The sequence below is a fragment of the Tamandua tetradactyla genome, chromosome 2, assembly GCF_023851605.1.
Source record: "Tamandua tetradactyla isolate mTamTet1 chromosome 2, mTamTet1.pri, whole genome shotgun sequence".
NCBI lineage: Eukaryota > Metazoa > Chordata > Mammalia > Pilosa > Myrmecophagidae > Tamandua > Tamandua tetradactyla.
The window spans coordinates 17,867,583-17,891,194 of record NC_135328.1 but is presented as its reverse complement, the minus strand read 5'-3'; the positions used below and the strand labels follow the sequence as shown (position 1 = coordinate 17,891,194).

Genomic DNA, 23,612 nt, shown 5'->3' with positions numbered 1-23,612 from the left:
CTAAGAGTTGCAATCCAAAAAATGAAGCAATGTTCAGTAATAAGAAAAGCATTATTTCTTAACCTCTGATTTCTTCCTTTATTATATTTATTAAAATATATTCGTAGGGCATAAAACATCTTGCAGTATTGCAGGACTTAAAAAAATTGTGTGGCACTCATGTGCACGTACAGACCATTCTAGAAACTCGATTATTACCATTATTAGCCTGAATACAGTGCTTGCCCTTTTTACCCCTGACCATGGTGGTGCTCCCTCTACCTGCAGCCTGAATATAGCTATTAACACTAGGAATGAGATTATGCCCATATTTTAAAGAAGCAAGACAGGGAGAGTGTCCAACCCACAGAGAAGCCCCAGGGAGCTGATCCTAGGATTCCTCATGGTAGAATGTTGGAAGTGAAGCTCCTTTCATTGTGAGCAGGCTTCAAAATTTTTCTGTATTTAACAGCTACCCCTAACTCCAATGGGAGTAGGTATTTCAGGTCACTACCCACCTGGTTATGCACATGACAATGGCCACTATAATGGCAATCTGTACAGCTCCAATAATTGCGGCAATGAGCACATGAGTGAGCTTTTGCCTACTTGGCACCACGTAGAGAATACTAAAGTCTGTCTTTTCACAGTGCTGTCCAGTGTAACCAGATTCACATCTGAAAAGAAAAAAAAAAAAGGATTCTCATGAGCATTATGAATGTCAATAATTCAGGTTTTAACAAATATCTAAAAGAATTATTGAATTTAAATGGAACAAAAAAATTAGGTTTCTCCCACCAGCTGAAAACAATTTGCCATTTGTGGGCTTCCCTAGAGACATTGTGATATGCTATTTTTCCTTTTTTTTTTTTTTTTAACAAATCATTATAACACATTAATTTTCAAGTTGTGAGATAGTCTTTATTACCATCATTTTAGAATGGGATACATTATGTTGCATCCAGTGCTATAATATAGGTAACTTCTATTATCCACTCTAAGACATGTCAGTTATTTTCAATTTTTCACAATTATAAATTAGATGCAATGAACATCTTGGTGAATGTACACTTCTCTATATTCAGTATAATTCCTTAGGCTAGATTTCTGCAAATGGGTTTACTGAATAAATAGGTAGAAACACAGTTTTCTGAACATATGGCCAAATTATATCTAAGATCTTTTTTAATGTATACAATCCAATCATTTAAGATGCAAGGGGAAGATGAAAGTAAGTCATTAATGACATTAAGGAGCCAAGTCAGATAATCACCGAAATTGTCTGAACTTCAACTGAAAATAAATAAAAAGGCAACTTCAGCTGATGACAGTAACTTGACAGAAAGAAAAATTTCAAATACCTAATAGAGAATTTTCTTTTTCAGCTGAAGGAAGTGAAATGTATAAATCAGCCAGCCTTCACTTGGAACGTATTAATAAAACATAGGAAGAGCAAAGAGTATGTGTGTATTATAACATTCTCCACCGCATTATAAAGAGGATTTGACGCATTATTTATTTATAATAGTGCACATAAAATAACAAAAAAGAAAGCTGGGAAAAGGGAAATAAGAGGGACAAGAAGAAACAATGAATCCAGGTGAGTCATCAAACCAGCCTGAGGTTCCTAGACACCAACCAGAAAACCTCAGATTGGGCAGAAAGCTTCCTAACAGGCAAAACAAAGAAAGATATATAGATCAATGGAACAGAATTGAAAGTCCAGTAAGAAACCCATACATCTACAGTCAAGTGATTTTCAACAAGTGTACCAAGATAACTCAATAGGGGAAAAAACAGTCCTTTCAACAAAGGGTGCTGGGACAAGTGGATATCTACATGCAAAAGAATGAAGCTGGACCCTTACCTCACAACATATACAAAAATCAATTCAAGGGTGGGTAACGGTCTCAGTGGCAGAATTTTCGCCTGCCATGCTGGAGACCTGGGTTCAGTTCCTGGTGCCTGCCCATGCAAACAAACAAACAAACAAACAAAAACCTAAAAAAAAAAAAAAATCAACTCAAGATGGATCATAAATCTAAATATAAAACTATAAGAACTCTTAGGAAAAACCTAGGAATAAATCTCTGTGGTCTTGGACTAGGCAATGGTTTCTTAGAAAATATACCTAAAGTACAAGCAACAAAAGAAAAAAAATATATTGGATTCCATCAAAATTAAAAATTTTGTGTTTTGATACTATCAAGAAAGGGAAACAATCCACAGATTGGGAGAAAATGTTTACAAATTATATATAGAAGGGCCTTGAATCTAGAATATATATAAAGAACTCTAACAACTCACTAATGAAAAGACAAAAACTCCAATTTAAAAATGGGCAAAGGGTCTGAACAGACATTTCTCCAAAGAAGATACACAAACGGCAGAGGCACACACAAAAGACTCTGAACATCATCAGTTATCAGGGAAATGCAAATCAAAACCAAAGTGAGATGCTGCTTCACACCCACTAGGACCACCAGAATTCAAAATCCAGAGAGTAACACGTATTGGAGAGACTGTAGAGATATTAGAACCCTAATACATTATTGGAGGGAATATCGAAAGATGCAAGCACTTTGGAAAACAGTCTGGCAGTTTGTCAAAAAGTTAAACACCGAGTAACTATGTAACCCAGCAATTCCACTCCTAGGTGATTTACCCAAGAGAAATGAAAAACATGTCTAAAAACCTGCATACAAATGTTCACAGCAGCATTATTCATAATACCCTAAAAAGTGAAAACAACCCAATTATACATCAACTGATGAATGGATAAACAAAATGCGGGAAAATTTATTGTGTGATGGTTGCACACTCTGTGAGTCAACTACAAACCACTATATTGTAAGGAAAAAAGTAGAAAGAAGATTGTTGATACAAAATGCAATCTCCATAAAATAAATTCAGTTGTTTAAAAGAAGTACAGTTATTGTTGTTATTAAACCCAAGGAAGCTTTCTCTCACTGGCCTTCATTTAAAGAGGACACCTTCTGATGTAGAGAATATCATCCTCAACAACAGAGCTGCAGTCATTTCTATGATAGTGTCTCACGGGATTTTTAGAATAATGTGTTTCATCATAGACTAATAGCCAAAAGTCAAAGCTCAGTCAAATAAGAACAGTTCCACAGAGAGCTTTAACAATGTGTAGATATGCAGCTGTGATGGTTTAGCTTAACCCAAAGATTAGAATCATACTATCAGAAAGAATGTACAGGCATTATTTTCTGCAGCCGATTTTCTGGTATACTCTTCAAGTATATGGAGTAGTAAACCTTCTATGTTAGCAATTTGGTCCTCGACCCTCTACATGTCCTCTAATCCCCCACACACCCGTAGGTGGTAATCTCATTCATTCCCATGGCCTCATGAACTGAGTCTCACTCATTCATCCATTTAACATCTGTTCACTGAGCCCCTGCTAGCTACCAGGTTCTGCAGTGGCCATTTGGGATCTACCAGTGAACAAAACAGATCAAGATCCCAGGTCTATATACCTTTCGGTGGGAGGTACAGATGAACAATAAACATAATAAATAATAAACATAATGTAAATGAAGTGGTTCTAGTAGAGGGTGGCACGTACTACAAATGGAAAAAAAGTGAGATGGTTAAGTAAAATTGCAAGTGCCAGGGTATAGGTTACAATCTTAAATAAGGTGGTGAGGGTTGGCTTCATCAAGAAGGTGACATGTGAATAAGAGTTAAGAAGGCAAGGCAGTAAGCCAGGCAGACAGCTGGGAGAAGAGCATACCAGGCAAAGAAAGAGCCAGCGCAAAAAGTCCTATGTGCAAGCATGCCTGGCATGTCCAAGGAACAGTTAAGTGTGGCTGGGGTGGAGTGGCATGGGGGAGGAGAGCAGGGGAGGAAGACAGAGAAGTGCAGGAGCCTTTTACCCTTACTGAGATGCAGAAGCCAATGGAATGGCATAAATTCGTCTTTATTTTAAAAGATTCACCCTGGCTGCTATGTTGGATAAGGACAGTAGGACAGAGAGGTTATTGCAATAATCTCAGAGAAAATGGTGTCCTAGACAAGGACAGCAGCGGGTACATTGAGAAGTATCAGATTCTGGATATATTCTGAGGTACAGCTAACAGGATTTCCCACCAGAACGGGTATGGGATACAATAGAGAGATAAGCCAAAGAAGACTACGAGGCATTGCATCTGAGCAACTGGCAAGACAGAGGTGGCGTTAACTGAGATGGAGAAGGTTGCAAGTAAAGCAGGTTTAGGGAAGGGGAACAGATGGGGGGAACAGATGGGGGGGACATGCCTTGGTTTTATTGATTTGAGGTGTCAATTAGACATCGAATTAAGAATGCCAAGGAGGCTGATGGATCTATGTGTGTCAAGTTTAGGAGAACAGCAGGGGCTGCAAGAAATCTCCAAGGAAGAGGACCAGGACTGATGGAGAAATGGAGGAATCAGCCAAGAAGTCTGAAAGGGATATCAATGAGGAAAGAGAAAACCTAATGAGTGTGGAATCCTTGAGGCCCAGTGAAGAACGCATATTACACAGGAAGAAGTGATAACTGGGTCAAATGCCGCTAACACTCAAAAGAAATGACCACTGAATTTAACAATGGTAACAGTCTCAGTGGAGTACTGGGAGCAAAAGTATTGGAGTGGGATCAGGAGATGGAAAGAGAGGAACTAGAGACAGACTACAGACAACTCTTTCAAGTTTTTCTATGAAGGAAAGGAAAAAAAATAGGGCAGTAGCTGGTGCAGGGAGTAGGGACAAGAGGGAAAAATAATACATTTATACCTCCCGTAAAAAGCAAGATATATGAAATGGAGATAAAGGGGAGATCTGCGGAAGATGATAAAAGTGATCACTGGTCACCAACTTCCTGTGACATCAACCTCCTGATTATCTTTTCTCAGCCCCACTTCAACCCCTTTATTTCATTCAGACTCTTACTTCTAAATCTCACATAAAGTCTTAACTTTCAGTCTCCCAGTGCATTTTCCACAATGCAACAAGAGCAGCTTTCAAGGTTTGAAGTTCTCTTCAAATTACTTCTGTTTTGTCAGTGAACTTGGAACTAGACCATCAGCCAAGGGTGAGGATGAGATGGGAGAAACTGAGAATCTAAAAAAGAAGGGGAAGGTATAAAGCAATCATTTAAGAGTGGGAGAATGAATGGATTAGAGTCACAGAGTGATTGCCTGGCAGCATGGAAGAGGCCCTTGGAGGTATAAGGTAAAGCAAGTCAAGGTTGTGGACTTTCCAGCAGCCATTTCAGCTATGCAGGTTTAGGTATGCAATGCATGAGAAGTTGGAATGAATCAAGATTAAGGTTTGCTAAGTGACTATGAAGACAGGCAAAGGAATTGAGTACATATGCAAGGGATTAACTGCAATGAATGACAATGGAATTAAAACTGGGTAAGGAGGGGATAAAGCAGGCCAGGGGTGAGAGCCACTTAAGAGGTGAGAAGACCAATCAATTGGAGGTTTTAGTGGGATGGAAGTATTGCTGGACTGAACTAGAAGGAACACGCTAGACATGGAATGGTTTCCAAGTGTATGTCTTCACCCATCTCTCTCATGAGTTCCAACACCAAAATACAGCCTAACAGTCACCCATACATGGATGTCCCATAGGAATCTTAAGCCAAGGTTAGACTGAATGCACCATTTCCCCCAAAGCTCTTCCCTGTTCCTACTGTACTTCCCACTCAATTCTGCCTGGGACAGAAACCCATGAGACTCTCTTGACTCTTCCTTCCTAATCCTCTTCACCAACCTTATGCTTCCATCCTCACAGTCACTGGTCACCAACTTCCTGTGACTCAACCTCCTGATTATCTTTTCTCAGCCCCACTTCAACTCCTTTACTTCATTCAGACTCTTACTTGTTCTAAATCTCACATAAAGTCTTAACTTTCAGTCTCCCAGTGCATTTTCCACAATGCAACAAGAGCAACTTCCAACTCTAACCCCATCATCTATTTAAAATCCTTTAGTAGCATCTCACTGCCTTTAAATGAAGGGCCAAGCTCCTGGCATGGCACAGATGCTCCTGTGAGACCGGAGCCCTCCTCCTGAGCCACCACTTCATTTCTTACCCACCACCTCACCCACAAGCAGACTACCTGGCAGTCACAGGAGTCCCCAGATGAACCCTGCTCTTGCTTGCTTCTGCATGCTCATTATTTTGTCTAACTGAAACTCTACCCATTGCCTTCTTTACCTACCTTCCACAAAGCGTTTCCAACCTGACCCTGCCACTCCCCCACTTCCAACAATGCCCCCAGCTCTACTGTGAACTCCCAAATCATCTCATGCCTATCTATGTATGATAGCACTTATCATAACATCTTTCAATTACTCATGATTTGTCAGTCTCCTTCACTAGATTATACCCTTTTTGAAAGCAAGACCCCTGTCTTTCAAATGTGAAATCCCAATTTCAGGTAGAAGTTATTACAGAGTAAGCACCAAATGAATAATCTTGAAAGAATTAAACAAATCAACAGTGGAATAATGTTAGAGGATTTTAATCTAATAGGAGTATTTGGCTGAAGGTTGACGAGTGGAAATACATGTGATACTATTACCTGATTCTTACAGCTATTGGAATACTCAGACAAAAGAAAACCATAAATTACTTGTAGGCATTTCAAGTGTGCAACAAAGAAACCCTTGAGCATTAAAGAAATTCATACAGTCTGGAAAAGAAGAAAAAGTTGAAAATCATGCCGTTCAACAAATTTTTATTGAGTTCGTTCTAGACTAGATCCTATGCTAGCAAATCAAACAGTCTCTGACCTAATAGGAGCTTTCAGTCCAATAATAGCAATGGCTCTTTACTATATACATATTATGTATCAGGAATTGTACGAGGCATTTTACATATATTATTTTCTTCTAACAACCATACAAGATAAGTACTACTATTATAAAGATAGGAAAATGAGGCTTAGCAATTTTAAGTCAATAAATGGCCAAGCAGGTGTCTGATTTCAAAGCCCTTATCACTCTTCAATCCTCTTACTGTCATTCAGTAAAATACTACAAGTGACCCTAGCATTGCACGATTATTAGGACATCATCCTCTCTCATCCCACACTTAGGTACCTTGAAGTCCCAGCCTAAGAGGAAAACTTGATCCACACTTCTATCACGATATGCATGCCACATAAGACAGTTCTCCTTTGTACATCTGTATTTTTAAATGCTTAGGGAAAAAAAAGTAAAGGTCTAGCTCCTTCAAAGACAAGGGGTATTTTCAATCAGGAAAAAAGCCTAAGGCTCAACAATGAATTATTTAATGGTTTATAGTGTTTTGTTCTATTTTGTTTCTTTAAGCAGGAGGAGAGGAGGAAAAAAAGAGAGTCAGGAGCAGGGAGCTAAAGTAGCAAAGCAACCCAGGAGGTCTGATTTCCAATAGTTTTCTTTTTCTGCTTAGAAAGAGTCAATGACTCTTATGTATGTTGAGCAAAAGTGTGCTCTTTCTCCATGTTTTGACCAGGAAAGGAAAAAAAAGATTCTGGCCAAACTCCAAGAAGCAGGCGTGAGCAGAATGATGGCAGTCTCCTCTTGGTGGGATACATCTCCTGGCTACCCTATGCCAGCCCAACCAGGGCAAGGGTCCCAAGCAGCAAGGGACTCAGTGCCACAAGGAACATTGCCCTAAGATGCAAGATCATCAGGTTGGATGCCGGGAAATTTGAGGTTTAATTTTACTCCAATTTATTTCTAAACTACTACTGACTTTGAACAAGTCAGTCAACCAGCATGGAACTCAGGTAGTTGAGGATTTATGGCCCTTTCATTTCCATCTCTCACCTCAACCTGGTTTGTCAACTCCATCCCCTTCCTTTTGAAAACCTAGTTTAGCACATATTTCATTCACTTCAATGTTCTGTTCTTAATGCATGTTTTAGCCCCTCAACAGTGTTGAATATGGCATATTTATTTTTATATTTAAAAAAATTATATAAAACAATGGATACAGGATTTCCATTTGGGATCATGGAAACTAGTTTTGGAACTAGATAGAAGTGGTGATATGTAAATACACTAAATTGTTTACTTTAAAACAGTTAATTTTGTTAAATAAATTTCACCTCAATAAAAAATAATATGACATTGCATAAAAGTTTTAAGCCCATAATCCCGAAACCCTAATAATTATTTTTGCATACTGCTTTACCAGTTTCTTTCCAACGATGTTACCCATTTATTTTCTACTTTTCTACTGCAAAAAAAAAAGCTGTTTAATAATATTTAGCCCCTATTTCATTGCCATCCATAGGGCAGTAACCATTGATGGGAAAATTTGTCACTCCTGACCTGGAAATATTGACTTACCTACAAGAAGCCTTCTGAGTAGAATAGGTGAATTCACATTTTCCATGGATGCAGTATCCATTGAGGTTTTCAGGGCAAGGCATGTGGTTTCCCATATAAACATCTTCTCTTTGATCACTAGCATCTTAAAAGAACATAAACCAGGTCACTAAATAGTGAAAAGCAAATAGAAAAATAGTGCCTTTTTCAAAGGTTTTGAGACAGCAAATAAACTCTCCCCTTGTCAACCACCTCATGAAAGGAGGCTGGATAAGCTCAAGATCCCTTCCAAATCCCATTATTCCAGAAACACAAGTAGACAGTTTAGATTCAAGGCATTTAAAAACAGTATTTGCAGGACGTGGCCACTGTGAGCTGCTGTGGCTGAAAAATGATCTGCCAAAGAAAACTAAACTTCTTTGTTAAAGAAATAAATCCTAGATCTAGAAGGAGGCTCACCTGTGAAAGACAGCTGCAAACTAGGAGCAATAGCTCTGGGGGAATTGGCTTAACTCTAATCAGTTACCTGGGGACTAGGAAAGGAGGCCAAAGAGGGCAAGCTATGGGATTCTGGAAACTTTAGGCTAAAAGGCTTATTTGGGGAATGAAAATTACCAAGCATACTGAGTTTTTTCCCCGAATAAAAATTGCTTTGTTGTTCTCTTTACACAGGTTTTTCTTACTACATGTTCAGTGTAAAAAAAAAAAAAAGAATTCAAATATAGAGAACCTATAAGAAAACAAATTTACCACCATCTAAAACGCCTCTAACCAGAGACCACTGTTAACATGCTGATGAACATCTGCTCAAACTTAGTTATACATATGATTTCAACTAACTAAGATCAACTGAAGAAGAGGAAAGTGGTAACACCACTGTCAGAAACGGGAAAGACAGTCAAAAGGGACACTTAGGAGGGAGCAGGAAGGATGAAGACACGGGGACCCAGTCTTCACAATCCATCCTATACATCCATTTATTTTTCTCTCTTTCTCACCACTTAATCACACACCCACATATTTTAGAATGGATTTCTGCGCTTCTGTTTTGGCCTATACACACCAATTCACTAATTCACAGCCCCACAGCCCCAGAGTTCACCTAAATTTACACGACTGTCCAGATGTATGAAAAACTACCAGGGGACTGCTGCTTCTGGCTCATCATGACTCTGTGCACCATTATCTGTGTGGCCTTGAGCACACGACCCTCTCTACACCAGAGATTCCAGATCTGTAAAATTAGGATCCTATCAGGACTTACCCTTTATGGGGTCTGGAGAGAATCAGGGGGATAACGCATGTACAGGATCACTAAACAATAAGCTCTCTGTAAAGAACACGAGGTCACAACAAAGGAATTATCCCCCAAGAAACCAATCAAGGGACTTAAAGTCTGAAGACTACTGATGGAAAAAAATTAAGAAAGGATGAAATAGGAGGCTGTATGTGTGTATATATATATATATATATATACGCATAGAGGATGGGGAGGGGTATGGGAGAAGGGGGAAGAAAGGTGCTAGGTGTGAAAAGCTGAAAAGTAAAGCAAGCAGATTTTTCCGGAAATCAAATGTTATATACAAAAGGAAAAAAAAAACTTTTAATGATGACTAAGCCCAATGACAGGACAGCAAAAGCAGAAAGGTCATGCTGCCCCTAAGACCAAAAAGATGACATTTTACCCCATGCAAATCACACTGTGCTAATTTAGTTTATACCTAGAAAGAGAACTGAGCTAGAAGTCAGGGAATCCGTAAAGGGTGCTAAGGATGTCTTTGCTATGTTGCCACTTTCTCTGAGGGAGCTGAATGAGGGCAGCGGGGTCCAACAGAAGTATAATACCAGCTGCATGGGTAATTTAAATTTTTCTATCAGAAATGGGTAAATTAATTTTAATAATATAGTTTACCTAATCCAATATATCCAAGATATTATCATTTCAACATGGACTCAACATTCAAAAATTACTGATAAAATTTACATTTTTTTAAAAAATAAGTCCAGGCAATCCAGTGGGTACGTTACACACACAGCACATCTCAATTCTGACTGGCCATGTTTTGAGAGCTCTGTTGCCATATGTGGCTACTGGCTACCAACTGGACAGCTCAGTGTAGAGGTTTTACTCACTTATCATGTATTAACCATCATCCATATACCAGGCACTTTGGTAGACTCTGGAGATACTAAAGTAACTAAGACACATCCTGTCTTCAAGGGGTTTACAAGGCCTTCTTCAGCTTCCAAACTATAATTTAGCTGTGGCAAAACCAATCAATCCCTCCTTTAGGCTACTATAACTGAGAGCCTCCCCCACAGCACTTGCCATTTGGGGTCAAAATTGTCCAGTGTCTTTCCTAGTCGCTGCCATTAAGCTGTAAGCTCTTTTGGCATTTAGTCATTGTGTTATTTACTTCTGTATAATAACTTAGAACATGGTAGGTCTGGTGGTTAAGTGTTCAGCTCTCGAGTCGGACTGCCTGGGTTCAAATCCTGGTCACAGCACCCCAGAGCTGCGTGGCCTGAAGGAAGGCACTTAACAGATAAATCCTGAAACCTACAGGGCCCAGCCTCTCCACAACATCAGCCAGTTCCATCCCCCTGCCCCATATCATCAACGGCCCCTTCCAACATGAAAAAGCTAGAATGGGTATAACCCAAAAACCCCTAAAGAGTTGGGAGAAAGATCAAAGTTGATGCTGGAGTTAAACAGAGAAAGTTGGGCATAACAGATGAGTATGATTGTTGAATCATTATATTGATATTTCTTGTAGTCTCCAATGTCCTGGAGCAGCTAGAAGTAAAAACTTAAAATTGTGGAATTGGAACCCATACCAAACTCTGAAATCTGCTCTACAACTAATTGTTGTGGTGTGCTTTGAAATGTACTGCTTTTTTATATGTTATTTTTCACAATAAAAAAAAATTTTTTTTTAAAGAGAGGCATTTTAACCACACTCAAGCTGTGTGACCTAAAGGCATCTGACCATTCTTAAGCCTCAGTTTCCTCATATGAGAAATGGAGATAATGATTTCTCATAGGGTTGTTGTAAGGACTAATGCATGTAAAGAACATAGAAGAGTACCTGGTATACAATAAGTGACTAATAAATATTACCAATTATCATTGCATACTTTTCTAGATTAGCTGTCTCTCCCCAAAAGATATGTTGAGGATATAATCCCCAGTATCTCACATTAGGCAAGCAGGAATGTGGTCATACTGGAGTAGGGTGGGACTTAACCCAATAAGGGTGCCCTTAAAAGAAGGGGGGGTGGAGTCACAGGAGGGAAGGAGAACACACGACTGGGTCAGGGTCACAGAACAGACCCCCCCAGAGCCTTCAGAAGGAGCACAGCCACAGCCCTGATGACACACTGATTTGGACTTCTGGCCTCCAAACTGAGAGAGAGAAATTTCTGTTGTTTAAGCCACCCAGTGTGTGCCACTTGGTCACAGAAGCCCTAGTAAACTAAGACATTGCTCAATAAATATTTGTTGAGTGAATGGATTCTAATTTTCATGTACTGATATGTCATAATGCAGAACTGTTCAGTTTTGCAATGTGAAATCCTCTACTGGAAGAAAAAAAAAAACTATGGGTTGTATTTTTGTAGTTTTGCATTAAAAATTAATTATCCAAATAAAGGCTTCCACCTTGAATTCCCCCGCCCCACCCAGTGAACTGAACTGCTTTTATTAGGCCTCGTCTGCTTTTCACAACTGGGGCTGAATCTTAACTAATACATCTTTTATTCATTAATACTTATGATCAAAGCAGACTTTCCTAAAGCAATCAGCCTTGATGAGAAATAGTTTAAAAGAAGCAAAACTAACCAAATCAAATGTACTCTTCTTGCTATGGTTTCAAGTGAAAATGCTATTCTACATTCCCACTGAGGCCTTAAGCAATGCCCCAGAGCCCTCATCACCTAGCCACGTCTCAGAACGGGACACTTTTATGGCTGGCACACCAGGCACGTATATAATGATGGGACTGTAAAGACTGAGGTTATGTACCAACTGACAAGAATAAAGTCCTATTACGTGTATAATTGTAGGTGCATAGAGGCTGTGATGATGTACTAACCCACCATAATACATATAAATAGCAGAAAACTTCAAAAATACTGCAGAGCTGAAGACTATCAGAGAATTCAGTTACAAGCGAGCAATGACAAAAAGTTAACTAAATTAGAAAGCACAGGGCTTTGAGAAATTAATGGACAAAGTATGGCACCGACAAACGTTTAATGAACTAATGAAAGAATGTGGTATCAAACAAGACAAAGAGAAGCTGTATAAACCTTGGATATGTCTAATAAGGCTTCGAGAGTCCAAATTTGGCTTCCTGCACAATTCCAGCATTATTCATTCCATTATATACTCACATACTATTTCTGTGCACAGGTATATGCTCAGCTAAGCTGCAGGGGTTACAAAGAAAAAGCATAACTGGTCCCTGTCCTCGAGCTAATAATCAATTTAGGGAATCTATACATACACAGGAAGAAGATGAACTATGCAAACAAGTGTGGTCTCACATGGCAGTTTACAACCCCAGTGCCAAAAGGTTTTACAAATACTGGGTGCTATTAAAGGAGAATTCATAGGTTAAATCACTCAGGAAAGGATTCATAGATAGGGTGGGACTCAAATTAAGCCTCAGAGAATAGGGAAGTTTAGCTAGGGAGATGGTGAGAGCCAAAGGGGAGATGTATTATGTAAGACATTCTCAAGAACAAGTTGCAGATCAAGCTAACAAGAGTTGTACGTTCAGACTAGGGAAGGATGTAAGTCAAAGTTGGAGAAATAGACTGGAAACATTATGGAAAAATTGGAATTCCAGATGAGAAATGTTTTCTTAATCATAGGACAAGGAAGATATTAAAGGGCTTCTCGGTGGAGAGCAACACAATGAAAGTAAGTATTTTACAAAAAATTGACTGGGAGTAGTTGCCCAGGGCACTTTAAACAGGTGAACTTAATGGTATATAATTTGTATCTCAATAAAGCTATTAAAAAATTAATTAATACCAAGATATGGAAACAGTCAAAATGTCTATCAACAGACAGTTCGCTAAACAAACTGTGACATTTACATAAGATGGAATATTATGCAGCTGTAAGACAGAATAAAGTTATGAAGTATGTAACAACATGAATGAACCTTAAGGACATTATGCTGAGTGTGATTAGCCAGAAACAAAAGGACAAATACTGTATGGTCTCACTGATATGAGCTGACATTAGTGAATAAACTTGGAATATTTCTTTGGTAACAGAGACCATCAGGAGATAGAAACAGGGTAAAATATTGGGTAATTGGAGCTAAAGGGATACAGATTGTGCAACAGGACTGAATATACAAACTCAGAAATGGACAGCACAATATTACCTAACTGTAATACAATTAGGTTAAAACACTGAATGAAGCTGCATGTGAGAATGATAGAGGGAGGAGGGCTGGGGCATAAATGAAATCACAAAGAAAGATAGACGATAAAGATTGAGATGGTGTAATCTAGGAATGCCTAGAGTGTATAATGATAGTGACTAAATGTACAAATTTAAAAAATGTTTTTGCATGAGGAAGAACAAAAGAATGTCATTACTGCAGTGTGCTGAAAATAGATAGTAATTAGTATTTAAAAATTTCAACTAATGTGTGAGACTAAAGCAAAAAATGTTTATTTGGTACAAATCTATACTTTGACTAGTGCATCTCCTAATATAACTTACGTAGATAGTTGGTTGAACACCTTAAGTACATAGAACTTTGTATAGGACATGAGATTTTGTTGGTTTGTCCAGGTGATTCCCTGATGAATCCCAGAGTGATTTGATCAGTGAGTGGAAAAGTATTTGCAAAGTCCCCTTCGGGAAATGGTGAGAATGGGGGAAAACTCAACTTCCCCAAGTTGAATTCTTGATATTCTCATAAGCAGTGTGGACAACCAAAGCTATAGGCTGAGCCCCCAGTCCTGGGGTTTGTTCATATGAAACTTAACCCCACAGGGGATAGATAGGTCAAGCCTACTTAAAATTAAGCCTAAGAGTCACCCCCAAGAGAACCTCTTTTGTTGCTCAGATGTGGCCTCTCTCTCCAGCCAACACAGCAAGCAGACTCACCACCCTCCCCCTGTCTACGAGGGACATGACTACCAGGAGTGTGGATCTTCCTGGCAGCGTGGGACAGAAATCCCAGAATGAGCTGAGATTCAGCATCAAGGGATTGAGAAAAACTCTAGAATGAGCTGAGACCCAGCATCAAGGGATTGAGAAAACCTTCTCGACCAAAAGGGGGAAGAGTGAAATGAGACAAAGTGTCAATGGCTGAGAGATTCCAAACAGAGTCGAGAGGTTATCCTTGAGGTTATTCTTATGCATTAAGTAGATATCACCTTGTTATCCAAGATGTAATGGAGAGGCTGGAGGGAACTGCCTGAAAATGTAGAGCTGTGTTCCAGTAGCCATGTTTCTTGATATTGATTGTATAATGATATAGCTTTCATAATGTGGCTGTGTGATTGTGAAAACCTTGTGTCTGATGCTCCTTTTATCTACCTTGTCAACAGATGAGAGGAACATACGGAATAAAAATAAATGATAGGGGGAACAAATGTTAAAATAGATTTAGTTTGAAATGCTAGTGATCAATGAAAGGGATCAGTAAGGGGTATGGCCTGCAAAATCTTTTTTTTTTTTCTGTTTGTTATATTTTTCTGTTGTCTTTTTATTTTTCTGAATTGATGTTAATGTTCTGGGAAATGATCATGATGATAAATATGCAACTATGTGATGATATTGTGAACTGCTGAGTGTATTTGTTGGGAATGTTTGTTTCTTGTAATTTTTTTTTAATCAAAAAAGTAAAAAATTAATTAATACCAGTGTATAATAAGATAAAGGGATTAGGAGTAGGATGGGGGAATAGGAAAGTAAGGTTGCCAATTTGGAGGTTATTATATAATCTAAGCTTTTGCCAGGAAAATCTAAGCTGGAGCATAGCAATAGGAGTAAAAAAAACAAGAGAGAGACAAAAAATAAACAAACATAGCTTGAGGGATGCTTTGCAAAGTGAATGAACTCAGAAACTTGGATCAAGAAGCTTCCTTGGATTCCATTTGGTCCAATGAAAGAATCGCTTCAATTTAACCCCAAGAGCCTGTTTCTGCCTGAAAACTTGCAGAGTTGAAGAACTCATTATACAAGCTTCATTCCGTCATTCGTCAGATTCTCCTTATATTGAATGAAATCTGTCTCTAATTTTGTACAGATTCCCCCATGTCCCTCTCTACCCCCTACTTCCAAATCTTGTGTGGTTAAGGCCGTACTTTCCCAATTCCATCCTTAATTGAACAAGTTTAGTTTGCAACAATTATATTTCAAAGTTGGTCCAGCACTAACCCCAGTAAATTTAAATATTTTGTGGAAGAGAACTGTCCTTTTTATTGAAGATGCTCTTCATACAAAATTATACAAAAATTATTAAATTTGAGCCAAATGACAGAGGGATTACTAGAGAGAATGCAGTCAGATGACCTCAAATTTAGAGGTCATTCAAAAAGGCACCTATTATGTCCCAGGCATGGTGGGGGCTCCTGGAGTTGAGGAGATAGCAGGACACACAAAAATTAAGCAGAAAGATCCACTAGACAACAGAATATATGAGAATAGTAGTGCTTGGGAGGACAATTAAGGGTAGGGGCATTTTTGAGGGTTCACCCAGGGGATAGCTGAGTATAGATTAACGTTCTGTAAGAGATGTATAATGTGGTGGTTAGAATCTTGTTATACAAATATGTGAAAACAACTGGCAGATAGCAGGGCACTCAATAAATAATTGTTGACTGGATTAAAATTGTACTAATGTCACTCATGAACCGCTATATTAAACAGCACGATGGGTAGAATTGCCAGTGGTGAATCCTTTGAGCATAGCCAGGCTACCTACAATGAGACTAGAAAACAAAAGTAACACCAATCATAAGCGCATCTACAATGAATTTAGTGATCTATCATTCACCACCCAGAGTACTCCTAGGCAGTTGATACTGCTGCACCCACTTTACAGATGTGATAACCAAGGCTCAAGGAAATCAGCCCACAGTTTTTAAGTGTGGACAAAGTCTGAGTCCAGAACACAAGCTCCTGGCCATTCCTAAGCCACCCTGAGAGCACATACAGGCAAGCAAACAAAAGCATAACGACCAAGCACCTGCTCTCTCATTCAACTAAATTAGACAACTGCAAAAACAAAAGAGAAAAAAGCTTTACAGGTACAAAAAAGCACGGTGTCATAACCATGGCAGAAAGGCAGCCTCCGCACAGCAGGAACTGGGCACAGAGTGGCCCTGCCTTAACAATGCCCTTCGGCAGGTGGTGACAGGCCCTGAGGGCAGCAGCTGCAGCCACCAGTCCCTGCACAATGCCAGTGTGTGTGTGCAATATAAAAAGCACACTTGCTCACCCAGTGAGTGGCTCCTTCCATCCACAGAAGCATTCAGAAACAAATCTATCAGGAGCAGCAGTGTTTTAAAATACAAAGGCTTTTCTGCAAAGGCTTGCTCCACTGCTATCCAGCCTGGTCCCTCAGTGTACAAACTTTCCCATTTCCAAAAAAGAATCCTGAGTGTTCTGAAACCAACTAAGACATGCACCTAGAAGGTTAAACTGCTGAGGCCACAACTCCAACAACGTTGCATCAGTAACTCTCAGGTGTATCTTTTCTGCAAATCCTCCAGTTAAAAATTCAAAATAGTCCTTCTTGCTTCCTCTATACCACTCCCATCAAACCCTCATCACTGACCTATCTTGCCACACATATCTCCCGAACCCCAAACTCCTCTACCTCCTCTATCAAGAATTATTTATCTGGTATGAGCCCCCTCCCCTCCCTTACAGCACTCCTCACCCTCTCATTTCTAAACCCCATTGTTTCTCAGAGCAATTCTAACTCTTCCTCTTTTAGCTCTCCCACTCTGCCCAGGGAAACAGCTTTTCTAATGTGAATAAATAACTTCCTCACCTCATGCCCTAAAAACACCCCCTTTCACTTCTTCAGTCAAAAAGGCCCATGTGATGTCCAGAACCCCCTTTTCTTTCCACCTCTCCCGATGACCTCACCACTGTTACCTCCAGACCAGGGTCCACACTCATCTCCCACAGCTTCCCTCTCGTGCCATCCACCTCTTCGGCTCCTAAGCTTCCCCCCACAACTCCCTGCACTACACGCGTCTCCCACTCCCTTCAATGATTTTAGCACCTGACTCACAGTCTTATCAGAAGTGGAACATTTTGCTGAAAGAAATTTGTCAAGACCATTTCCAAACAGGCACACTGAAAGAGCCGTATTAAAATATATAAACAAAAATTACTAAGTGTACTGATTTGAGTAGTATCTTCCCCCAAACTCCTTCCTACCTGTAACCTCAGAATGTGACTCTATTTGGAAATAGATTCTCTGCAGATACAGTCAGCTAAATTAAGATGAGGTAAAAATGGATTTAAATGGGCTGTAATTCATATGACTAGTGTCCTTATAAGGGGAAAATTAGTCACAAAAAGACACAGGGAAGAAGACAATGCGATGATGGAGGTTAAGACTGGGGTGACACATCTCTAAGCCAAGAAACACCAGGGATCGCTGACAATGACCAGAAGCTAGAAGGGGCAAGGAAGGAATTTCCCCTTTTCATTTCAGAGGGAGTATCCCCCTGCCAATACCTTGACTTCGGACTTCTGGCCTCCAGAACTGTGAAGCGACAAATCTGTTCTAAGCTGCCCAGTTTGTGGTACCATTACAGCAGCCCTAGGAAACGAAGACACCGAGGAATGGACACAGTGTTATCTCTGACCCTTACTCCATCCCTGGCCTACAGGAAAAGGGAGACCAGTGGGGTCCGAGAATGAAGTCAAAGAAGAGGTGAGGGTTGGAATGAAATGAAGCTCAGGAATGAAACGAGGATGGCTTCTCGGTAATGAAAAAGTATTACGGTTAGATTTAGGCTATAGGAAAGTATTTTTGGATCAAACTAGTCACATTAAAATGTCAAATATCATGAAGGAACTCTCTGGGTAGATGGAAGAGTTCTAGATCGTGCTAAGGTTTTGTTTACACAGGTGTATCCATTTGGCAAAACTGACAGCTAGGACTTACACATTTCAGTGTGCATAAATTATCCCTCAAAATAATTGTAAAATGATGATGATAATTAGGTAGGCAGAGGTAGATAGACAAAACAGGAATGAAAGAACGATGATAACTGTTGAAGGCGATGTTGGGAAATGAGGATTCCCTATACCATTCTGATCACATTGCATATGTCTGAAACTTTCCCTAGTTTTTAAAATGTCACGTGCCCATCTCCCACAGACCTTATGCTCAGACATCATCCTCTGTGACGTCAACATCCACTGCAGGGCTCCCTACACTCCAGCTTCACTATTTACCACAGGTTCTCCAACAGCCCAAGGAGGACCTCTGATTCAACCACCTTTTCTGGACCTTCAAATGCTCCATTTCACAGCAAGAATTCTTTTTGAAAAACCTTTCTTACTTAGCCCTCTCTGCCAGTCTCTCCAGCTTCTTGCTGGTGCTGTGTTCTTGCTTTTTTGCTGCTTCATCGACTCCATCCCTAGATCCCTGCCTGCCTACCCAGTCTTGGCTGTGCATCGCAGGCACAAAACATTTACTAAGGGGCTCCTATAATTGCTTGTGAGAACAAAATTAAAAGCAAACAATAAAAAGAGAACAAAAATAAAAGTGTGGTTTTTTTAAACCTCTATCTCCATACTAGGGGAACACTTCTTAACTCTTTCACAATTTAGGTTTCATCTTTCAAGCTCTACAGAAACTAAACTCCTTGTTCATAATTGCCAATGATCCTCTTATCTTCAAATTCAATGGCACAGTTTGGTTCCCGTGCTCTGCAACGTTCTGCAGCATTTTGAACTCCTTGGGGCTCAGTGTCCCTGCATTCTTCTTGGTTCTCTTCCTCTCATTCCTTTTACTCTTTCATCTTAAGCCAGGTCTACTCTAGCAGTGCTGCCTAACAGAACTTTCTGCAAGTCTGGAAATGTTCTATCTTTACTGTCCAACATGGTAGCCACTGAGAATATGTGGCTACAAACACTTGAAATACGGCTTGCATAAATGAGATCCTCGATTTCACTGTTTTAATTAATTAATCAATTTAATTTTAATTAATTAAACAATCTTACTGTTTTAATTAATTAAAATTTAACACATCACATGTAGCTAGTGGCCACCATACCGCAGAGAGCACAGCGCTACAATCTCTCTCATCCATTCTCATGGCTTCACCTCTATACCATTACATAATTATTACCTCTATATCAATATAGAGTTATCACCTCTATATTCAAGGGCTGGTTTGCATATTTATGCTGAATAAAATGACATGAATGAGTTTTGCAAGCATCTCAAATAAAACTAATCATCTTTACCATCAACTCCTCCCTCACTTTATTTCAAACACTTATTTCCTCCCAACACCCTTATTTCTATAAATAGAATCCACCATCCAAGTCACCAGGGCCGGAAATCTTAGTCACTTTTAACTCCCTGGCCCCCATACAAAGCTGATAGCTATTTCTTTTGACTCAACCTAACTGGTCTCCAAGTCTCAAGCCCAACGCTTATAACTGGCACAGTGTTCCTGCTGGTATCACTCATTCACACGGTTAACTTTGTAGCCTTCCCCTTTTCAAAAATATTATACAAACAATTCCCCACTGGCTAAAAATCAGGTCAGAAATCGTCAGGATAGCATTCAAGGTATCATGCAATCCAGCCCCAGGCCATTTTTCTGTCCTTGCCTCCTATTTCTACCTCTCAGGCCCTCTTTTCTCCAGCCAAAAAGGATCCCTTAGATACTCCAATACATGCTATCCTAATGTTTGCCTACACATCTTTGCTTAAGCACTCCCAACCTCCTTAAAACAACTTCTGACCCTTATTAAAATCCTAACTGTATGTCATGGTTGGGGACAGGTGTCAACTTGGCCAAGTTGTGGTACCTGTTTATCTGATTGGGCAAGCGCTGGCCTGTTCGTTGCAATGAGGACATTTCATAGGATTAGGTCATGATCACATCAGCTACATCCACAGCTGATTCCATTTGTAGTCAGCCAAAGGGGAGTGTCTTCTGCAATTAGTGATGCTAAATGTAATCATGGGAAGCCTTTTAAGGAGGACTCAGAGGAGACAGGTTCCATTCCTGCTTTGGCTGGTGAGCCTCTCCTGTGGAGTTCATCCAGGCCATCCATCGGAGTCATCGGCTTCACAGCCTGCCCTGTGGATTTTGGACTCTGAATTCCTACGGTCACGTGAGACACTTTCATAAATTTTATATTTGCAAGTGTTCCCTGTTGATTCTGTTTCTCTAGAGAACCCTAACTAATACACTGTCCTTCAAGTTCACCCCAAGTTCAACCTCTTTCATAAAGTTCCCCAGATCCTCACTGTTCTCCTCCTACTGCACTTTTTAACTGTATTACATCTATGACATAAATCAATTTCTCCTTTGCTTTAAGTTAATTATATGCATTTCCTCTATCACAAGCTCTTTAAAGACGGCTATTGTGTGTTAGAGACCTTTTTATCCACCAATAATGTCTGCTAAAACAATCAGTACACAAGAGGCACCTAAAAAATTAAATCTACTGATTTTGATTACTTCATTTAGGTGAGTTAAAGATCAATTTCTGTGTAAAGAATTCTTGGTATCTCAAAAGCAGTCTGGGCACAATATTATCCACGTAATTTTACCAAAGGCAGGCAAGTATTTTGGGTATACACAATTCCCCAAATTGTCTTAATAATGAGCTTCTAACTACTGAAAAGTAACCTTCCAATTCTGGCCATGTACTACCGGTATAGAGAATAAAACTGGGGCTGATCTATTAGGTCTTCTACAGGACTACCGCAATTGTTCTATATTAAAGGATACAGCACTTTATATAAACATAAGAAAACTGACATTTCAGGGACATGGGTTTATAGCTGATTCAGGTTTGAGATGCTTCAAGTAGGGGAAGTTATAAATTATTAAATGATAATAAAAGCAAACATTTATTGAGCACTTAGAGCATGTCAGACAATGTTGTAAGCCCCAGATGTATTCTCCTTTCATCCATATGAAACTCTATGAGCTAGATACTGTTATTCTCATTTTACACAATTTTTTAGGAAATAGACATGAAACGTATAATCACATACCTAAAAAAAAAAAAAGTCTATTAGCACAATTAAATGGGTTAAAGATGCATTTATGATAGAGCAATTACATGGAAGTCCTGGTCTAGGAGTCCAAAGTCTAGAGTTGACAGATGAATTTCACTAGGCTATGATGTTCCCATTTGTCTTTACCTCTTGGAGGTAAGACTCTAGACAATAATGCATACGAAAACAATCATGAAAGCGCACTACACTTGAGACCAAGGGACCTGGGATCCAATCTCTGCTCTGATCTTTGGAACTTTGTGCAAATAAATTATAAACCTTCTTTGAGCCACATCCATCATTTCTGAAGATATAGAGTATTCTGTATGTGCCAGACACTGTTAGTTGTTAAGGGAGATCAAAATGAACATGCCCAATACAGCCACCTGACCTCCCAGAGTTCAGGGCTTAGAGAACAAGAGAAATGAGTAAAATAGACAATTACAGCATACTGTGTTAAATGCCACACTGAAAACCATATAAATAGGGAACCTAACCTAGACTTAAGATCCAGGAATAGTTTCCAAAAAGAAATTACTTCTAAGAATAAGAAGGAGTTAGGTAAGGATGGGAAGAGTTCCAGGAGAAGGGAACCAGGTTCAAAGATATGGTCATAGAGTGTTATTTTAGAGACATAAAGGAGATTTTTAAAAGTATGGATAAGGGATTTTTCTATATAATTTCTTAAACTTCATGTGAATTCTGCAATCATCTCAGTAAAAATTCTAACTACAAAAAAAGGTATAAACTGAGAAGCCTCAGTTAATATTACTACTAATAATCAACTGTATAATACGTACTGCTACAGAAAGCAGAGTTGGACTGGCCATTAAAATGGAAAACTAAAAAGGGCAGTTAATGGCCATGTTTTCAATTATTGGCCAAAACTTGAAAATCATGATTCAGTACCTTTCACATCCGGTCGATACTGTAGTCCATCATCTTTCTTTCCCAACAAACTAGTGTCATCTGTGTCTATAAAAGAAAACAGGTTTCAAAATTAAGATTTAAAAAAGGGTATATTAAGATATATATCATGTTGAATCCACAAAAGTCCCAATTATTCCATTTTTACCACATCTTTCGCAAATCTGTCCACTTATCCTGATCATATTTTCCACCCTTCTTGGTCAATTGTGCCATTTCTGTCTCAGCCCTCAAAGCCTAAGAGGCACAGACACTCTCTGCATAATTCAATCTAATTTCATTCAGGCCTCAGCTCAAATGCCAGCTCCTTAAAGTGTATTCCATGTAAACTATCTAAAATAATACATACCTTGGGGAGGAAGGATTAACCCTTTCTCTAAGGGACAATGGCCTCAGAATTTACCTTCTTCTCTCACTTGTTTCCAGGAAACACACCAGATTAAGATAAATGTAGAATATCAGCTGTGTTACCAACGTTTACCATACAAATGACCCAACTGGTGAACTGCGCCTGGACTGGGTTGACTGTAAATGAACTATAATTACCTGTTGGGAAGCACAAGCTTCAGTGTGACTCTTGTACCTAATTATATCTTGAGCTAGGGTAGCTCACACTTATGCATGGTCTCATTTCTTTTCAACTCAGCTGTCCCTTGGGTATGGGGAGATGGAAAATGGTCCTTAGGCTTCTGTAAGAATGATCCCTGATGACTTGACTGCTGCTACTTGGTGGATCTGCTGTTTTAACAGAGCTGTGTCCTTCTGCAGTGCTGAATGAGCCTGGTGGCAGGTGGTGGCATTTTGGATCTTCTGAGCATGAATGCCAACCCAAACACAGACTGGGTTTTGCATAAAGACGACCCTAGTGACTCATTTTATCCACTTATTCTGTTCCAAAAGCACTTGACGGCTTCCTCCTACTATGTATTTGACGTACTGTTTATCTCACCCCTTGAAATCTAACTCTTTCAGGGCAGAGACTTCATCTTGTTTGTTACTATATCGCTAGCACCTAGATGTGCCTGGCACAAAGCAAGCATTCAAAACCTATCTGCTGAATGAATGAGCGCCCCTAATCAGTACTCAGTCTATTCCTTCCAGCGGAAGACCGTTAAAAGACCTAGATTCAAGTCCTAACTC

General features: G+C 39.5%; 1 protein-coding gene across 1 annotated transcript in view; it reads right to left on the bottom strand.

The window, feature by feature from the left end:
- TMEFF1 (transmembrane protein with EGF like and two follistatin like domains 1) overlaps positions 1-23,612 on the bottom strand; it is a 106,914-nt gene that overhangs the window by 4,035 nt on the left and 79,267 nt on the right. The window contains exons 7-9 of the mRNA XM_077140306.1: positions 22,455-22,520; positions 8,314-8,437; positions 498-656 (exon numbers count right to left, since the gene is read on the bottom strand). Of these exons, the coding sequence (XP_076996421.1) occupies positions 498-656; positions 8,314-8,437; positions 22,455-22,520 (349 nt within the window). The remainder of the gene's footprint in view (positions 1-497; positions 657-8,313; positions 8,438-22,454; positions 22,521-23,612) is intronic.